Here is an 18,578-nt window from a genome sequence, read left to right as displayed (position 1 = left end):
TTCCCAAAAGAGGCCTTAGCCTGTTCTGGACCCTCTGCCCAACCCAGCATCCAGCCCCTGTGGCCTCCTGCCCTTGATCCTCTGGGAACCCTCTACACCTCCCTTCCCTCTTGCCTCCTGCCAGGATAATGGGGTTGCTTGCCCTGGAGTCTGTCCAGGTACTGCCCTGACATCCTCCCCTGTTCCTCAGCCCAAGGGCAAGGGTATTACAAAATGTGGTCTGCCTACCAGGCCACTCATACCTGCTCTCATCAGAATTGAGAATGGACGGGGCCTTGTTTGTCCTCTTGGCCAGCAAGTGCTTACTAAGTGCTTACTAGGAACTGGCACAGGCCAGGCCTCAGATACATGGGGGCAGAGGGCAGACACTGGTGTTCGGTGGCTAAGATATGGGCTTCGTTATGTGCTTGCTGAGTTTCAAGCATAGCTAATGAGGAGGAGGAGAAGGAGGAGCAGGAAGAAGTGGAGGAGTGACAAGTTTCTCCTCTCTAGAAGATCTTTCCCATCAGCATCACACATACTGTGTTACCAGCTTTCTTAAAAAGCAACCCTCTATTGACTTCCCTACCCTGCTCTCGCTATAGCTACATACCTCTCTTCCTCATCACAGCACAGTCAAACCCTTTCGACATATCGTGGGTCCTTGGACTGTCCAATTTCCCTCACCCCATTCTCTCCTGATCCCACTTCTGTTGGGTGTTCACACCCTTCACCAAAATGGGTCCTCTCACAGTCCCTGATGACCTACATATTGCTAAATCCAGGCAGCAGGCACAGCGAGTGCAAAAGCCCTGTGGTGGGAAGAAGCCAGGCATGGTAAGGGTGCAGCGAGGAGACCAGTTTGGCTGGAGCAGAGCAAACAAGGGGAGAGGAGCAGAAAAAGAATGCAGCAGGGTAACAGGCAGCTGGATCATAAAGAGACTGAAAACCACTGTAAGAACACTGATTTTTACCCTAAATGAAGTGGGGATGCTGCATGGTTTCTGAAGTATGAAGGATTAAGTAACCAGTGCATGGTCACCAAATGAGTAAGTGATGATTTGAACTGGGATCTTGCTGAACGCAGAGTCCCTGCTATACTGTCTTCATTAGCTGTGTGCCCCTGGGTTGGTCACTTAATCTCTCTGAATCTCAGTTTTCTCATCTGAAAAATGGGGAGACTGATTCCTCCCTTACAGAGTTAATGCAATGCTCACATTAGAAAGGTTTGCTGTGTCAACATTCAAAAAAGGTGAACCCCAATAACAGATTTCCTTTTCACAGCTCAGTAATACCTGACACAGAAGAAATGGTCAGAATACATCTTCTGACTGAAGGTTCAACAATCCCGAATAGGAACTTGCTGTTCCCACAGGTCCAGAGGGAAGGAGAGGCGAAAAAGAGGAAGACCATTCCCATTCCCAGCCTCTCCTCTGTCTGGCCAGGTCTGGCACATAGGAGGTGCTGAACAAAGAACTGTTGGATGAGTGGCTGGATGAATCATGCCCTTCCCTGGGCTGAGAAGGGCACAGTAGGCTCCCCAGCCATCCCACTACAGGGGTCAGCCCAGGGACAGGGGTCGGTATGGCTGTCCTTACCTGCCATGCCGCCGGCCAGCCACACGGCACAGGGGCTGGGGCCTGTGCAGGCCTCAGGTGTGATCCACTCATTCAGGAACACATAGGGGATGAAGTAGAGGCAGTAGCCCGGGACATCCCTCAGCAGCATGGCACTCACGCCCCGGTACATCCCTGCCAGGCCCTCGGTCCGCACGATGGTTGCGATGCAATGCACAGGCCCCTGGTAGACTGGCTGCTTCCCCAGAGCCACTGCCCCGGGTTTCAAACCAAGGGTGGCTGCAAAGACAGGGAGGAGAGGATGGCAAGTCACCCAGGGGGCAAGAGACTGGCCTATCTCCAGCACTGGAGCCAGCCCGGCCCCTTGACAACTTCCACTCACGTGGCCTACTGCTTTTTACCAAAACTTCTGACCTTAGCAGCTTGAACCAAGATTCTCAAGTCCCAATGGGAAGGCCAACACGCGCAGCCAGCTGTGCAGCCAGACTGGAGACAAGGCCTGCCGGGGGATAAAGCACCAGGTGCCTCAGTGCTTTCTGGTCAACCATCACTATGTCTTTGTAAGCAGCACTGATGGCAGACTGCCCAAGATCAAAGATGAACAAGCCATACCAAACTCTTTCCTGAAGCAGAGGTTGCAAAAGCACTGGACTCTGTGTGTGTGTGTGTGTGTGTGTGTGTGTACACTTGTGCATAGTGTGGTAAAAAAACATATGAGATTTGGACCCGGACCATTCTCGTTCCAAATCCAGAGAACCCACTACTTAAAAACTTTTCGATCTTGGTAGGCCACCTTTTTCAGCCTTTGGTTCCTTAACATTAAAAAGAGAATAGGCCACTATTTATTGTATACAAAGTTGCTAAGAAAGTAGATCTTAAAAGTTCTCTACACACACACACACACACACACACACACACACACACACGGTAACTACAGAATATGATGAAGGTGTTAACTAACCTTACGCTGGTAACCACTTCACAATACACATGCATATGAAATAATCAAGTTGTATACCTTAAACTTACATGACGTTATATGCCAATCATTTCTTAATAAAGCTGAAAAAATTTTAAAGGAAAAAGAAAAGAACAGGTGAGTATACCTAAGATAATACCTCTAAAGTGCTGAGCACAGTGCGAGGAACACTGTAGGAGGAGAATAAGTTATCCACAGATTATTACTGAGACTGACCTGACCAGCATGAATCAGGAGGATACATGGGCTGCAGGGCCAGACGTGCTGTCCCTCCAGGCTTGGCCAGGCTGTGCCCTGAAATAGCTGTGGGGCAGCCCTGATACCACCGGCCACACAAAGACCAAGGACACAGGGCTGCTGTCTCCTTGTCTACCTCTGGGGTCTCTGCTGGCAGATCATGGCTTATGATGTCCATAGCTTCTTCTAGGGCTGTATGTAGCCAGCAAACGCTGACTGTCTCTTCCTCTCAATCTTTCCACCAGGCTCCCCTCTCTTTCTCTGATGCTGATCTCCCCAGCTGTGGACCCTTTAGCTCAGCATTGACTCATGACCAGGGAGGCCTCCCAGTCCCAGGACAGATGCAGTGGACTCCTATTCTCAACATTCCATTCTTGAAGAACTAACATGGTATGACCAGGAAACAGAACGAAGGTTGCCTGTGACACACACCTTTGTTACCACCTGGGTTTAGTTTCCTGTATGTGGCATCTCACTTTGGTTTTGCACCCGCTGACAAAGAAGCGGTAACTTTCATTACTGAACAGTTGAATTTCCAAGTTCCCCAAACAGTCCCACCTTTATCAGATGAAAGGTTAGGAGCAAAGATTCAGCTTCCTGATTCCATAGTCCAAACCGAAGATCTGAGAGTCAAGTGCAACCTGTCCTTTCGCTCACTCCAGAAGGAGGTGCGGTAGAGGGGGAGCTTTCTATTTGCCTGGGAAGTGTGCTTGACCAAATGAATCCTGTATTTTCTTTTTGTGTGGGGGAAAGAGACTAATCATTGCCTTGTGCATTCAGCCACCTACAGTGTGGGCAGGAGGCTGAGTCCCACTCACTTTCACAGCAGATCTCCCACGAAGAGAGCAAGGGTGGTGGCCACTTCTGGGGACAAAGGGCCCTCTGAGCTCAGAGAAAGATCTCTGAAAGCCCACTGAGATATCACTGCACACCCCTTCCTTTCCCAAATCCACTAGGATGCTGCCAGGGTCATCCTGAGAAATTCTGGGATGAGACAGAATAGACGTAATTGTTGCAACATCTAAACTTTACCTGGGTCATGCTCATGTCCAAGTAACAGTGACCTGACCCAGGAGTCAAGGTTTCTATGAATCAAGTATGGGTACGATGTGGCTCTCAGAAGTTACTGATTGAAGTACAGTGTCCTGATAATATTCTGCTTGTGTAGAGGTATAGATGCTGAAAAAACACTCGCCTAACCCCCAACATGCCTCGTCAACAAAAAACCTGTCCTTTTTTTTCCTTTTCTTCCCAGGATAAGTAATAAGGAACTTCTCTCATATTCTCCCAGGTTTGTTACATAAGCAATCTAGTTTTTATCGCTTGAGAATTGTCCATTTATAACTATTAAAGCAATATAATTGCCATGGGGACTGCCATCCTCTGGAACAGTGACATGAATCTAACCGGCAGCCAGTGTCTTCAGGACACAAAGCTCCTGGAAATCCTGCTAGCTCCCTCATCACCAGTGTTACAGCATGTGCACATACACACACACACACACACACACACACACTATTTGGAAATAATTTCAATTTGCAAAAAAGGGCAAAAAAGAAAAATTACACAAAGAGCACCCTTACATATCCTTTCCCCACAGTCACCTATTGTTAACATTTTACCTCATTTGTTTTATGGCTTGTGTGCACTCTTTCTCTCTCCCCTCCCTTCTCACGGAACAGATGCCCCTGTCCCAGTGCATTAACTTTGCCTGGGCTGTGTTCACCCCCAAGTAACAGTGACCTGACCTGGAATCAAGGGGTCATACCCAGTCAGCTATGGGTATGATGTGACTTTCAGGAGTTACTGATAGGAAAGTATCTGAAAAAAACCTTCCTTGTTTGGAGGTGCCAATGTTGAAAAAACATTTCACAAACTTTGAACCAGCCTTGTCAACAAGACCCAAACTTGTGCTTTTTTTTTTTTTTTTACCTTTTTTTCCCAAGGTAAGCAATAAGGAAGTTTTTCTGCACACACATGCATATTTTTTTTCACACATACATACATAACATCATTCTCTGAACCATTTAAGGGTTAGATACCAAATGGTTCCTTTACTCCTAAATGCTTCAGTAAGTGTTGCCTAAGAATAGGGATATTGCCTTGCTATGCCCTAACTGTCATAATCGATATTGACAATACCTTTACCTAATATACTGCCATTACTCAAATTATCACTTGATTCCTCCCCTCCCTAGTGCAGGATCTAGTCTAGCCAGTTACTGCCTTTAGTTGTCATGATTCTTCAGCTTCTTTTATTTTTGTATTTAGTAAGCTCCACACCTGATGTGGGGCTGGAACTCGCGACCCCAAGATCAAGAGTCACACACTCCACCGACTGAGCCAGCCAGGTGGCCCTAGTTTCCTTTAATCTGAAGCATTTCTACAGCTTTTCTTTGTTTTTAATGACACCAACATTTTTTATGAGTATGCTGCCTCCCTTCTTACGAATAAAACCTTCCTCGTTTGGGGTTTGTTTCGTGTTTCCTTGTTATCACATTGAGATGATGCATTCTGGGCTGGCCTTCCTCCCTGTTCTCATCTCTCTTCTCAAGAGATAAGTCTCTTCTTCTCTGGCCTATCCTAGTTTTTGCTCGTTTCCTTTTTAATTTAGATATAATTTACATTCAGTAAAATGTGTAGCTTGTAGGTGTGCAGTTGATGAGTTCTGACAACTGCACACACCTGGGTCACCACACCCTACTGAAAAAATGACGTCTTATACTTGAAGCATCCTATTTTGGTCACAGCCCACTAAGACACAGTGAAGATTCCAAGCCTACCTACCCTCTCTTGCTTGCTTTTCCAGGTATAAGAACTCTGTGCCATCAATGATATGTCACTCAAGAAGCAAATCTGTCAACCAGTCGATGGTTGTTACGGGCCCATCTGCATTAGCAATAGTGGCATGGACGATTCAAATGGGACCACAAAGCAGAAAACAGCAGCAACTCTTACCAGTTGCTCCAACCAAGAGATGCTCAGAGGCTGGCCCCGGGGAGGCAGCTTTGTGAGGCGTTGCCCGGGGAGGCGTGGCCCAGGGAGCTGGGGCTTGGGAGACAGGGTCGGGGGCGTGGCTTGAGAGGCGTGGCCAGGGAAGCACAGCTTAGGAGGCGTGGCCTGAGAAGCACGGCCCCGGGAGAAGGGTTTGGGAGACGGACCTAGAGGCGTGGCCCAGGCAGATACAGCTTAGGAAACGTGGCTGGGGGAGGAGGGGTTTGGGAGACAGGGCCTGTGGAGGCGTGGCTTGGCAGGTCTACTTAGAAATGAGCTGAATCAGAGTTCTTGGTAACTCCAGCTGTTTAAAACAAACTTTGATGACCTTTAAAAATGGACTTGGGAGGTTGCCGGCAAGCAGCTTTTGGAAATAGACACAACTGAAATCCGGGTACCTGCATGTTGTTTGTGCAAGGAACCCAAGGAAGGGGGTGAGGCGCTGGGTGAGTACGCTGCTCACAGGGAAACACCAGCTCTCAGCCTGTTGTTGCTGAACTTTCAGGGCTTGGGTTGGTGGTGTACACGTGCATGTAGAGATTCACACTGGGCATATTTTCTTCTGGGACAAAATGTATTTAGTTTCTCTAATTAGAATTTTTTGTTCTAAAGTGAGGATTCAATTATGAATAAAATTTTGATCATTTTTTATCATGAGTTTTTGCTATTGACACCATTTTTTCTGTACTCTAAATGAAGACCCTATTACCTTTTACTATGATACGTATGTATTAAAAACCTGAAACACTCAGGATGCCTGTGGTTTTCTTTGTTTTCCCAAATTCGGTTAAGACCAGTTCAAACCCCCTAGATCAGGACAGGCAAGATGCTCAAAGTCAATGAAACTGGCCCCTATCCCGCTCCTAATATTCATCCAGGAGCAGAGGAGAGCCTATACAGTTCTAAAAAACCCCTCTTCTCCAAGCTCCCTCACCTCGACCAGCTGGCCTACCTGGTCCGTGCTACAGAAGGTAGGGTAGCTGGGGACCATCATTCCTTAGACTACATGATGTGGCTGCTTGACTTCACTGCTCTGCACCAGTGTAAGGGGTCTTGTTCACTGGCCCCTGCCTGGGCCAGGAGGTCCCTCTGAAGGCAGGTGCCTCTGCAGGGGGTAGGAGTGTCCAGGTTTGGCCAGTCCTAACAGGTACCCACGCAGCCACCTCTTGGGAGTTCTCCCACTTCAGAGGGGCTGAACCAGCCTAGAGGCAGGCTGGGTCCCCACAGATTTGCCTCTCAGAAGTCAGGGGTATAGCCACAGCATACTGCTGGGCCCTTCCCACATACAAACATGAAAAAATTTCATCTCTTTCCTTTCTCAGGTATTGCTGTTCAATTTCTTCAATGGGCCATAACTGTGGAAACAGGAAAGTCAGCTGAAACACAATGTCTGGTCAGCCCCCAGAAACACAAAGGCCTGGCCACTTCCTGGAAGGGAAAGTGCCATGAGACCTCTTCTGTGTATGTATAGTCAGGTGTGGGATGAAAACACAACATTATTTCTGAACAGGTTACTTTCTACAGAAAATTCTTAATAACTAAGCCATCCACAGATGAAGTCCTGTGGGTGCCCAGTCAGGGATGTGCAGGGTTACCACGTTTTTTGTGCCTAAATACTTCTAGGCCAGTGGACTCACAAATTGAAGTTGGAAGCATGGACTTATTTCAAGGGACCCACAAACTGGTAAGCATTATAGATTCACAGGACTCCTAAAATACCTCACGTACATGTGCAACCATTCTTCTCCTATGTGTAGGTGCTATTGTGGGGGAACACAACAAAAATTTACTTAAATGTACTAATTATCCAAAGTAACTTCTTATCGCATGTGGTTTCTTAATCCACAGACACTTAATGTACAGCTGCTATTCTATGGGTTGGACCCCATTTAACGTATTTAAAAGGTATTCTTAGGAGAAGCTGGGATAGCCCCCACCCCATGCTAGCCCAGGCCAGAGGCTCTACCCCCTATTATAAGGTCTGTTCTGGGTGCTGTTGGCTCTGAGCATGTTGCTTTACCCTAATCCATGCGATGAGTTTCCTGATGACATGAGTAACACACTGTGGCTTCTCCCAGAGCACTGGGACCTTGTGCCTGACACCATGTCCCATATGTGCCTCAACATCCATTCAATAAACACTTGAGCATCTGACAAGGCAACTCTCAGGACTCGGGCCTCCCAAAGGTTCCCTCCCGTGCTTGGCATTCTTCCCAGCCTGGTCCTGTCTGGTCCTTGTGCCAGAGGCTGCAGATACTAAAAGCAACTCCCAAATCATGGTCCCAGCTATTGCACTATTCCAAAATGCCATGGAAGCACTGTGATTTGGGTTTGAGTAGGTTGGTCCAACTGCTCAGTTCACTTTCTCAGAAAATTACTGACTGGGAAGCTCTTGCCCAGCTCCTGCTTCCAAACAATCCAGCAGTTTCCTTATGATCCGAAGGGATCATCATAGGCAGATGGTTTAGCAGAAAGAGCCCTGGATCCGAAGCAGCTGGGATTTGCTTTGCTGCTCGGTTGCTATTTACTGTACGACCTGTGCAAGAGACTCCAGCACACTGGCCCTCGGTTTCCTGTACCACTTGCAAAAGGGGAAGAATAAATAGCCTGCCACCTCTTTTGGCTTTTGTGAAAATTGAGTGACAATGTTGGCAAATGTACTTTACTTGAGGCAAATAGTCATTCCTATTTTTATTACCCCTATTCTGATATGACTCCAGATTCTGGAAGTGCTGGGACTGCCAACCTCAGGCAGCGGCGGCCTGCAACCAAAACTCCTGTGGGAGGTTGTGGATGCCCACGCAGGGCCAACAACTACCAGTACTAGCGTCGAGGCCCCAACTCAGGACAATACTTGCCCTCATCAGTTGATTTAAAGACCAAATGGGTTTGTCACCTGTGTATGTAACCCCACAACAGTGTAGGAATGGCTAAATGCCTGGCCTCTTCACAAATTTCCTCCCTTCACTTTTGGGCTGCTATGGCTCCAGCCCTCACTTCCTATTGGCAGCCCATAGCCTACTTGACAAGAAGGCTCAGACTGTATGGTCCTGGCTTGTCTCCAGTCTCTTATCATGCTCCAGGGATTCCTCCTGTCCTCCCACATAGGCTCTCTTCTTCAGAGCTAAATGGAGCAACATTCAGGGAGCTTAGCATCGGTTATTCTCGTCCTGCAATGGGAAAGTCTTGAAAAATCTGCTGTCTCAGAAGGCTGCTCCTCCCCCAGGCCAACCTGCCTGGAGAAGAGTGTTTTTCTTGGCAGACACACATCTTTATGGTAGCAATAAAACTATGCTGCCAAAGAGACAAACTGATGTAGTCAGGGCCTCTGAAGCAGAGTTGGCGACCTTCCCAGCCAGACATTGCCGAAGATTCAGAAAAATCAGAGAAATGGTTTCACCCCATCTTGTCATCATGTAGATCCTTGGGTTCAGACGGGCTCTGTGTTCTGGTGTGTGGTGGATGATCTCGTCCGCCCACGTCCACCCCTCATGTGGCCGGCCCTCTCTGATGTTACCAATCCAGCCCTATTGATCTCGCCTAGGCATGCTTAGGAATTAGGACCTTCTTCTCCTCAAATTCTGGCCACACTCTGTCGCCTTCATTCTGTTCAGGTAATCTTGAACACGGTAGAGCCAGGCCTTGTGGTGAGGACTCCCTCAACCTCCTTCCTGTTGTTCTCAAAATTCTCTCTGAATTGTCTATTTTGTTCTCCTCTCCCAACCCCGAAATGGAAGGTTTTTTCCTTCCCCAGCCCTTGGTCTCTGTCCCTAGTGTCACCTCCCACTTCAGCCATCCTTCCCTCTTGATTCCCTTTTGCCTACTTTGGTGACAGGAGTTTCCCAGGACTCTGCCTCCCGGCGCAGTGGAGGTGGACGGCCCGGGGCCATGCCCTGTTGCAGCATGTCACACCTGAGGGAGCACGGACATGTCACCCAACCTGAGCCTCAGTTTCCCCATCTGTAAGATAAAGAGAATGATGGCACCTCTTTTACCCAGGTGCTGTGATGACTTAATGCAGGTGTGTGTTAGCACAGCGTGCATGGGGTGGTCTCCTACCATAGGCTGACCACAACCGCTGATGCTGCTGGAGCTCCTCCTCCCTGAGCTCCTTCACGGAGCCTTCCCCTTCATCTCCACCTCTGCCCTTCTGCAGCTCACCTTGGCATCTGCACCTAACTCATGGCCTCAGCTGTCACGTCTCTGTCACACCCCGACTCCTCCTCCAGCCCTGACGTTCCAGCTGCGGTACCTCGCACACGAACCGAGCGGGACTCAGCATGTTCTCACTCAAGCCTGCCCTCCTGCCGGCCTCCGAAACAGCCAGTGACCGTAAGCATGAATGGATCACCTGCCCACACCAACTGCTGCCTCACACACTTCGCCTGCCACTTCGTTCCCTGTGGGGGGCGCTCCTTCCTCACAGTCACCCAACTGTGAAGTCCTGGGTCATTTCAGACACTTCCCTCTCTCCTGCTTAGCCCACTGATTCTCCACCTCAGAAGCCTCCAGTCGGCCACTCCGCTCCATTCCTAAAGCCCAAGGCCCTGCGGCCCCTGCTCCCATTTCTCACCTGGTCTGCGGCAGCACCCCCAAATCAGCCTGCCCACCTCTTCTTCCCTGACCCCTGCCACCTCTCCTGAAGGCCGGATCCACTTTCCTCCCACGCAGTTCTGCTCAGGTCACTCTGCTGTCCAAGATGCCTCACTGCCTGCTGAACAGCACCTTAGCCCACCCTCAGCTGAGAAATCCAAGCTCTTCCTAACTCCCTCTGCGCCTTCCCCTCCCTGCATTGCAGTTAGAACTCCGACGCTGTGCCTACAGGGCTCTCCATTCCCATGGGCCCACCTCCAAAGCCCAGCCAGTATGCCAACACCCCATCAATGGCCACTTCCTCTCTGGAGTCTTCCTGACCTGCCGAGCCAGACTCTGAGGTTCCAGAGCCTTCCACGGGCCCTTCTCCTTCTGCTACGTGTCTGATTCTCCCCCAGATGGTGTGCTCCCCGATGTCTGACAGCTCTAATTTATCGACTCTGCTGGGATCCGAGCAAGAGCTCAGGAAATGCCAGAGAGTGAGTCCCAACAGGTGTCAACACTTAGCCCTCTGCCTCCAGTGGGGCCTGGGGCAATCACAGAATGGTCAGCACAGAGTTAACACTGAGTCCTCCTCCAGTCCCCAAACTCTGCCCTCCCGGGGTGTTGAGGCCTTTGTGATTTGCATGTTAATTAGGCTCTCAATGAAAACACAGACCTGAAAGCTCCCAGACTGAGGACAAGTGAGTGTCACTGGCCACTGGCCTCCAGGATGTGACTTGGCCCAGGGCAGCGGAGGGACTGCTGGCCTCTGGGACCATAGCCCTGGATTCCAGTTCTGGCCCAGCGGGGCACCCAGAGAGACTCATGCAAGCACAAAGGGTGAGGATGACTTCCAGAGGGAGGGTTTCTTCACCGGTGCCTTACAGTGCAGGCCGCAGCCAACTGAACCCAGGCCAGCCTCTCCTGGCTGCCAAGCGGCAGGGGCGCCAGGAGTAAACCTCCGCGAAGTTGCAACAGTTTTCACGAGGGCTAACCGCTGCTTGGTATGCAACCCTAGTCAGGCCCAAATGGAACTTCCCTCCCAACTTCAGCAACTGCAGGTGGAATGTGGTAAAAACACTCTTCTGTGTAACAATTTCACAGTATGTGCCAAGAATCGTAAAAATGACCAGACCCTTTGACTCATTCATGAAGCAAAGAGCCCACACATTTAGGGAAATAACCCTACAGGAAAGCAACTCCGTAGGGACAGATTTCCTGATCACATCACTGTGTGTAAAAGAGGACGAACCAGCAACAACGTCAATGTCCGTGACTAGGAAGATGGAGACCTGAGTGCAGTATTACAGCGAATGTTTATTGTAGGTGTTCGGTGCACCAGGCATGATGCTCAGGTTGTCACGTGCGATCCGTCATCCTGTTCCATCCCGGTTATGAAGTAGCTACCGTGGTTACGTATGCTCTGCAGGCGAGTCAATGGAGGCTTTACAAGAGTTACCGAGTTCCTGGGCTGTGGTGGAGGGAGGATTAGAAGCAGGCAGTCTAACTCCAGAAACTGAATTTTTGCCACACTCCATCATCCCTCTCACAGTGATGGAATACCACTCATCTATTTTAAAATTAGTCGTCTATTGTTAATAATTTTAAATGCCATTTTCAGAACATGGAAAATGTTATAATACTGAGTTAAAAAGAGGATATGAAACTATGAGTACAACTTCTTAACATATTTAATCTATGTATTTAGACAAGGAAAAGGAACCACATGCATGTATTAACAGTGACTGGATTTGGGTGGATGGACATTTTCTCCCTCCACACTGAATGTTCTATCCTGTGTACATTTTCAACGACAGGTCACCACTAGTAGATCATCAGGATGAGCTCACTGGCTTTATATTTGCAAGCCTTCAGTTAAGCTGACGTCTTACCTCGATGTGGCCTCCATCCTACCTGTCACATGTCCCAGAGGAGAGATGCCAGGGGCCTCCCGCCCCCAGCTTCAGTATATGGGGGCCGTCCCATACGGCCCATCGTCTCCACTCAGGAAGCGGTCGGGCCGTTCTGGGGTAAAGCCACAAACCACAGACAATCCCACAGTCTGGATGAAGCCTGCCTGGACATGCCCATTTCAGCACAGTCACCCCGCAGAGCAGGCCTGACCCAGGACCGAGACCACAGGCTTGCAGCTGGCACTAGCCCCACACTACCTGGGCCACGCACTGCTTTGGGCTTCATGGTGTGGTTTGTGTCTGCTTTTGTTCTTAATTAAATTATCTGACAGTTTCCAATCCAGGCCATGTGGAAACTGTGACCTGGAATGGAGTCGAAGCCACCTCGGACAGGATGTGGGCTTGGCTTGCCACAGTCCCTACCACTCCCTACTACCTTCCCAGCACCAGAGCGGACCCATGCTGGAGCCACTGCTTTGGTAACAGCAGAGTGAGAGGGAAAGTGAAACACGTTCTGTGTCCACATTTCAGTCAAAAGGTGAAAAATGAAATATGGGTTAGCAGGGCTGTGGCTATCAAGATAAATGGAAGAGGGTACATTTTCCAGGCACCTCTGCTCACTCATGTTACCTCCCTGGTCCCAGTGAGTCTTTGAGGTTTCTGTCTCTGGCCTAGAGGATCTTTGAGGGACAAGTAAAAGAAAACCACATCCTTCCTCCCTTCCTGGGGAGATTCCTCGCCAAAAGCACTGCCTGGCGACCCACTGCCTGCCTGTCCTGCCCCAGCCCCGGTAGTGACCCTGCCCAGCCACCAAAGACCTTCCCCCAAGCAGCTGGGGTGGGAGGTGAGAAACAGTGGGCAAGGCAGAGAGGGGCTGCCCAAAGCCACAGAGTTCAGACCCGTCCCTGGGAATCCATGAGCAGTGCCAATTACTTGAACAATGTTATTTTGGAGACATGCTCCCAGCCCACCTCCCCCCTCAAGTTTGAAGCTGGATTTGTGATGAGTTTTTGCAAAGGCCCAGGTATTATCAAAGCTGCCGTAGTCTCAGTTTCTACAAAATCCCAGGGCAGAAACAGAAACAGCATCAGTGGGCCCCGAGTCAGAATGTGTGGGGCTGCGTCCTGGCTCCACCTCCCACCAGGGGAGTGACCTGAGGCCAGCTACAGAAGCTGCGGATGCCTCGGGCTCCCCTTTGTTAATGTCTAGGAATTGGGTTGCTGGAAAGATTAAACGCTTGCAGAACTCTTAGCATCGCGCCTGGTGCAGGATAAGGGCTTGGTGAACACTGGCTGCTCTGCCCCCACTGCTGTGACCTGGCTCTGCCCAGATCAGAGGCTTGAGGAGCACAGCTCAGGTGGACCCTCCAATCTTGGTTTCTACCCTCCCTGCACTTGCTCAAGTAAACTGTCTTTGTCTCTGTACTACCAGCTAAGCTCCCAGTGCTAATGACTTAGAACTTTGCAGGGTTGAGAAACCCTGGCCTCCAGGAACCTCCCTTGGCTTCTTATTGAGAGCCTTCCCCGGGTTCAACCAAGGCCAGTTTCCTGGCACACTGAAAAGGACAGAATAAACACATGTTCATTTTCTGTTGCTGCCTCAAGGGATCGACTAAAGAGAACAAGTTTCCTTCTGGCACTACGATGAGCTGACAACCTAAAGCCACGGACACTGTCCCACCCATACCGGAGCAGGGCAGGAACTCACCCTCCTCAGACACTGTTTATGCCTCCTATGGTGGAAAGGTCAGGCAGAGCATGCTGGACCCCATGTTCTCACTGCTCAGAGAGCTTATCCAGCAGACAAGGCCCCAGAAGGGTCTGGAGGGCAGCTGGGGAGAACCCTAACCTGGGAGAGTTACACCTCAGGCTCTCACAGCCCTGGCGAGCAGGCAGGGGTACCCCTCAGTGCGGCCCTGACCAGGTGCACAGCCCTGATCGCCAATGATCCCTCTACCCTCCTATGACCTGCCCCAAAGCCCTTCCTGATCCCCAGCCTGTCCTGCTCCCTCCCCCACCACCACATTTGGAGTGGCCAAATTCCTGTCTGCTGGAAAGAGCACTACAGGAGGGATAGGATGTAGACTTTTGCTCACCACTACCTCCCTAGCACCTAGCTCTGTGCCTGGCACACAGCAGGTGCATATGTAGCATGGTGGGTAAATGAACAGGGCTAGCAGCCCTACGGACCTTATAGCACTGCGGTGGGTATTAAGGGAGTGACGCACACGCGGTATCAAGCATACGGTGGTGGCTTGGCGGCTTTAGCAACTGTTGATGGTGCAAACCCACACCCAGCCTTGGGACCCTTCTTGGGTCTGCCCATTCCTTGACTGCCTCTCATCCTTCCTTCAAGCTCCAGAGGCTTCCAGCCTAGCCTCAGGATCCCCTGGATTTCAGGCCTTGGTCTGCCAAGTTAGTTACCATTCTAGCACCCTCTGTAGAGAAGGGAGGGGTGAAGGAGGACAGAACAGAGGATGGAATCAATTCATTTGCCTCCAAATGTCCCGGGTGTTTCTAAGGAAGACATTTTCTGAGAAACAGCTCCCTTGGTGTCTGGGCTGGCTGGGCCTCACCTCGCCCAATATATAAATGCATACCTTGCCCTTCTTCCTCCCCTTCCAGGGTCAAAGTACCAGGTTGTGAAGGAAGCAGGTCTGCCCCCAGGAGCAGAGGAAACCCGTCACTGGTAATTCTTCTAACACCTGGACCCAAAAAGTTTGAAGACTTACAGAGAGATTTCCTCTGCACCTGAGACTGACAAAAGCTTTTCCGAGAGAGAGGGCTAGAGCCCAATGCCAGCCTGGGGGCCAGGCCTCCTGGCTCTCAATCTGCTCACGATGCCCTTCATTCCCCAACATGTTTGCTTTTGTCCCTGGGACAGGACCCGATCAGCAAGCTTCAAACATTTCTGTGAGGTGCCACCCTTTGATGAAACGAAACTGTACCAAGACATGGCTCGGCATGTCAGGGAGATGGAGGTGGGACCCCCTTGCCCTGTATATCTCTGAGTGGCCCCAACGAGGGTATGCTGCAACCCTGAGGATAAGCAGGCCTGCTGTCATCCTGTATCACCCCACATGCTGACAGTTATCAGGGGCCTTGGGGCACTGAGCATCCCCCAGGCATGACCCAACTTGTTAGGGCAGCCGGTGCCAGCCAGTCCCTCTCCACGGGCCCCAGTGAGGATACCAGCATCATGCTCAGGGGATGTGCAGTCTCGTCCTGGATCCCTCCTCGGCTGGGCAAGATGTGCAGTCTGAATCAAGGCACCGGGGCTGGAGGCAGGAGAGCTGCTGGGCAGCAATGCTCCCAAGGGCTCTATCAGGGCTTTGGCTGTGGAGCCCAGCTGAGCCCAGCCTCTGTGGGCAGAGGGCTTACGTGCCAGGCCATTGAGAAGGCTGCCAGCGAGAGAGGTCTTATCCAGGAGAGCTCTCAGCCCAGATCAGATATTTGGGCTATCAGGAAGGACCACAGATCCAGCCCTTCCATCATGTAGAAAGGAGACGGTGGCCCAGGCAGGAGCAATATCTTGCCAGAGGAGACAGAGTGACAGCAGAGCCAAGAACCAAACCTGGATGTATTGAAATCTGTCTAAGACCCCAACTCATCCCTCCTCAAGAGCTGGCACTTGCTACTCTGCACAGCAAATGCCTTCCCATTCTTTCCACCCTCCTTTATCCAAAGCACTGCAAAGACACCGACACTCCTTTCTCAGGAGGGAGAAGTAACAGACTCAGCATGTGGTGCAGGAGGGCTGTCTAGCACACCGAGAAATGAAGCTTGAACCAGAACGTCCAGGAAAGGAAGAGGAGCGACCCCTCACCCCCTGCCACAGGTGGTGCAGGGGTGAAGCCTCCTGGCGGCACTCCCTGGTGTTGGGGACAGGTGTGGCTTTGATACCTGTGAGTCCCTCAGGGCCCCAGGCCTGCCTGATTTAATGCTCTGGGTTGTTCTTCTAAACATCTTAATAATTTTTGAACAAGGAATCCCCCGTTTTCCTTCTGTGCTGGACCCTGCAAATGATGTCGCTAGACCTCACCCACCAGTCATTCATTACCTGTGTGGCCCTGTCTAAGTGTCTTTACCTCTGGGAGCCTCAGCTTTCTCCTCTGTAGATGGAAACAGTAATAGCACCTGCCTTACAGAATTGTTAGGAAGATCCATTAAGAGAACGTACACAGAGCTGTACGCAGGTGCCCGGCACGGCGTAGTAATTACTGACAGTTACTACTAGAGATCAAGACGCTAACTGCAGACTCTTACATGACAACGCAGATGCTCTGCTCAACGAAAAGGATATTAGCAACCACATCCCTGATCTGGCAGACCAGGAAAGGGTCACAGGTGCCCAGACACCAGGCCCCGTCCCTACTCTTACCTTCCCGAAATGGCTGTGTTTGCATCTGCAGCCGAATCTTGATGAGGTCCACGGGCGCCCCCAGCCCGACAGAGACCACGCCGGCCACCATGCTGGCCAGGAGAAGGTCAGACAGGGTGCGGGACCGGCTGGCCTCGGACTCCCTGCCGTGGTGCTGGCTGAGGAACCTCTGCGTGTTACTGAAGACCCCAAACACCACCGAGTTGTAGACAGCGATGCTCGCAAGGGGAAAGGACATGCCCTTGAAGAAGCCGAACACCTGTGGGAAAACCAGGGGGAAGGAGCATGAGCGCCCAGGGCTGTCTGCAGGCCAGGCACCAGGCTCCATGCACAGCCCTAAGCACAGACCTGCCCTCTTGGAGCCTGCAGGCTGGTGAGGTGACACCATGGGAAAAATAAATCATTATGTCAGCAAGAAGAATAAAAAAAGGATACTGATGTGATGGGAGGGACCAGGTGGGTGAGGAGTTGCCCTCTATTCCTAGGCAGGGCATATTCTGGCCTGGGGGAGGAACCCACTTCTGTAGGCAGTTTCATTTCCTGAGTCGGGGTGTCCTGGGCCTGGAACCCATATCTGCCGCCAGAGTGGCAGTGTTCCTGGGCTGGAAAGATATGAGGCTGCATGGAGCCCTCGTGGGTAGTGGGTTTGCCGAGGACCCCACATACCCTCCTCATTTGCCACTCAAACAAAAGTGTTCTCTAAGGCACTTGCCATGTGCCAGGCCATGGGGACAACTCTGAGAACAAAATACTTGCTGCCCTCATTGAGCCGGCACTCTGGGTGCAGGAGAGGGGAGGGGGGACAGATAAACTGACAGGTGACCAAATTCAATGTGCTAAGTGTGTGGCAAGGGTCTAAGGGGAGGGGAGCTCCCAGAAGGTCAGCCCCAAGAGGCTTCTTCTGCACATAAGCAGAGACCACAGCAGAGGGTGCTGGAGGCTGAGAGGAGAGGGTCCTTTCCACACTGCACGCTTGGGGAATATCGCAAACACTCCTCTGAAATCTGGAATATTCCACAGGCCCTTGGAAGGAGTCAGGGCAGCACTCACTTTCAGCCCCGTGCCAAAAATGAAAAAGTACCAGGAAGCTGTTGTACCAACTCCAGGACGCACACAAACCTGCTAATCCTGACCTGGGTGTGTGCACCCTATTTGCCGGGGACAGGACACGTCACAAACACACATGCACCCACGTTCACACACACGTGCATGCATACACACATGCACACACACACCCCCCACCTCAGGTTCTTCTTCCTAAACAAGCCCTCAGATAAAGTGGGGACATCACTTAGCCCTGAGGTGCCGTGTCTCCAAGAAACACCTGCAGTCCCCACAAAATGCCCCGGGGTTGGGACTGTGGCTGGCAGGCACTGTGGAGAGTGTGTGCCTAAAAGGGGAGTTAATGGCCACATCTCAGGGAACTGAGGAATCACACATCACCCCGAACAGCTTGAACCAAGTTTGCAGTCCATTGTAAAGCAGCCCAGCAAGAGAGTTCGAGCAACACCCTGACATAAAACATGCCTCTGAGGAAAAAGTCACAGTGCAGGCAGGAGGCTCCTGAGCCACGGGGCACTTGCCAGGATGCAGGCTGTGGACGGGGTCAACACTAGGGCCACACTTCCAGGCACTCAAGGGAAAGCCCAGGGCTGCTATCGACCATTTCTTTAAATTGTCAAGTCATTTCATCGTCAATTAGAAAATGTATTTTAAGTTCCCCAAAGCAGGGCCTTAGAAAGTCTTCTGAAAACATGGTGATTCTTAAGAAGGGCAACTGACACATCTTCCACAAAATATTATTCAGGTTTGCCTCTTTGAAAAGGAAAACCTTGGGTCCCTTGGTTTCCAGCAACCTGAGGGACAAGCCAGCTCTGGGCATCTGGAATCCCAAGCCCGGGCTCCTGCCACCCCCGGAAGAACGGAAGCCTGCGAGTCCATGGT

General features: G+C 50.9%; 1 protein-coding gene across 13 annotated transcripts in view; it reads right to left on the bottom strand.

Annotated features, from left to right (window-relative positions):
- SLC25A48 (solute carrier family 25 member 48) overlaps nucleotides 1–18,578 on the bottom strand; it is a 40,836-nt gene that overhangs the window by 11,826 nt on the left and 10,432 nt on the right. For all 13 annotated transcript variants that reach the window (XR_008957521.1, XR_008957520.1, XR_008957522.1 and 10 more), the window contains 2 exons: nucleotides 16,635–16,893; nucleotides 1,578–1,835 (listed from right to left, as the gene is read on the bottom strand). Coding sequence is in view for 10 of the 13 variants with exons in the window: in XM_048220949.2 (XP_048076906.1) it covers nucleotides 1,578–1,835; nucleotides 16,635–16,893 (517 nt within the window). In the remaining 3 variants the exon portion in view is untranslated. The remainder of the gene's footprint in view (nucleotides 1–1,577; nucleotides 1,836–16,634; nucleotides 16,894–18,578) is intronic.

Source organism: Ursus arctos, unplaced genomic scaffold (genome assembly GCF_023065955.2).
Source record: "Ursus arctos isolate Adak ecotype North America unplaced genomic scaffold, UrsArc2.0 scaffold_5, whole genome shotgun sequence".
Taxonomy (NCBI): domain Eukaryota; kingdom Metazoa; phylum Chordata; class Mammalia; order Carnivora; family Ursidae; genus Ursus; species Ursus arctos.
The sequence above is the reverse complement of the archived record's forward strand: the minus strand, read 5'-3'. Positions and strand labels throughout refer to the sequence as shown.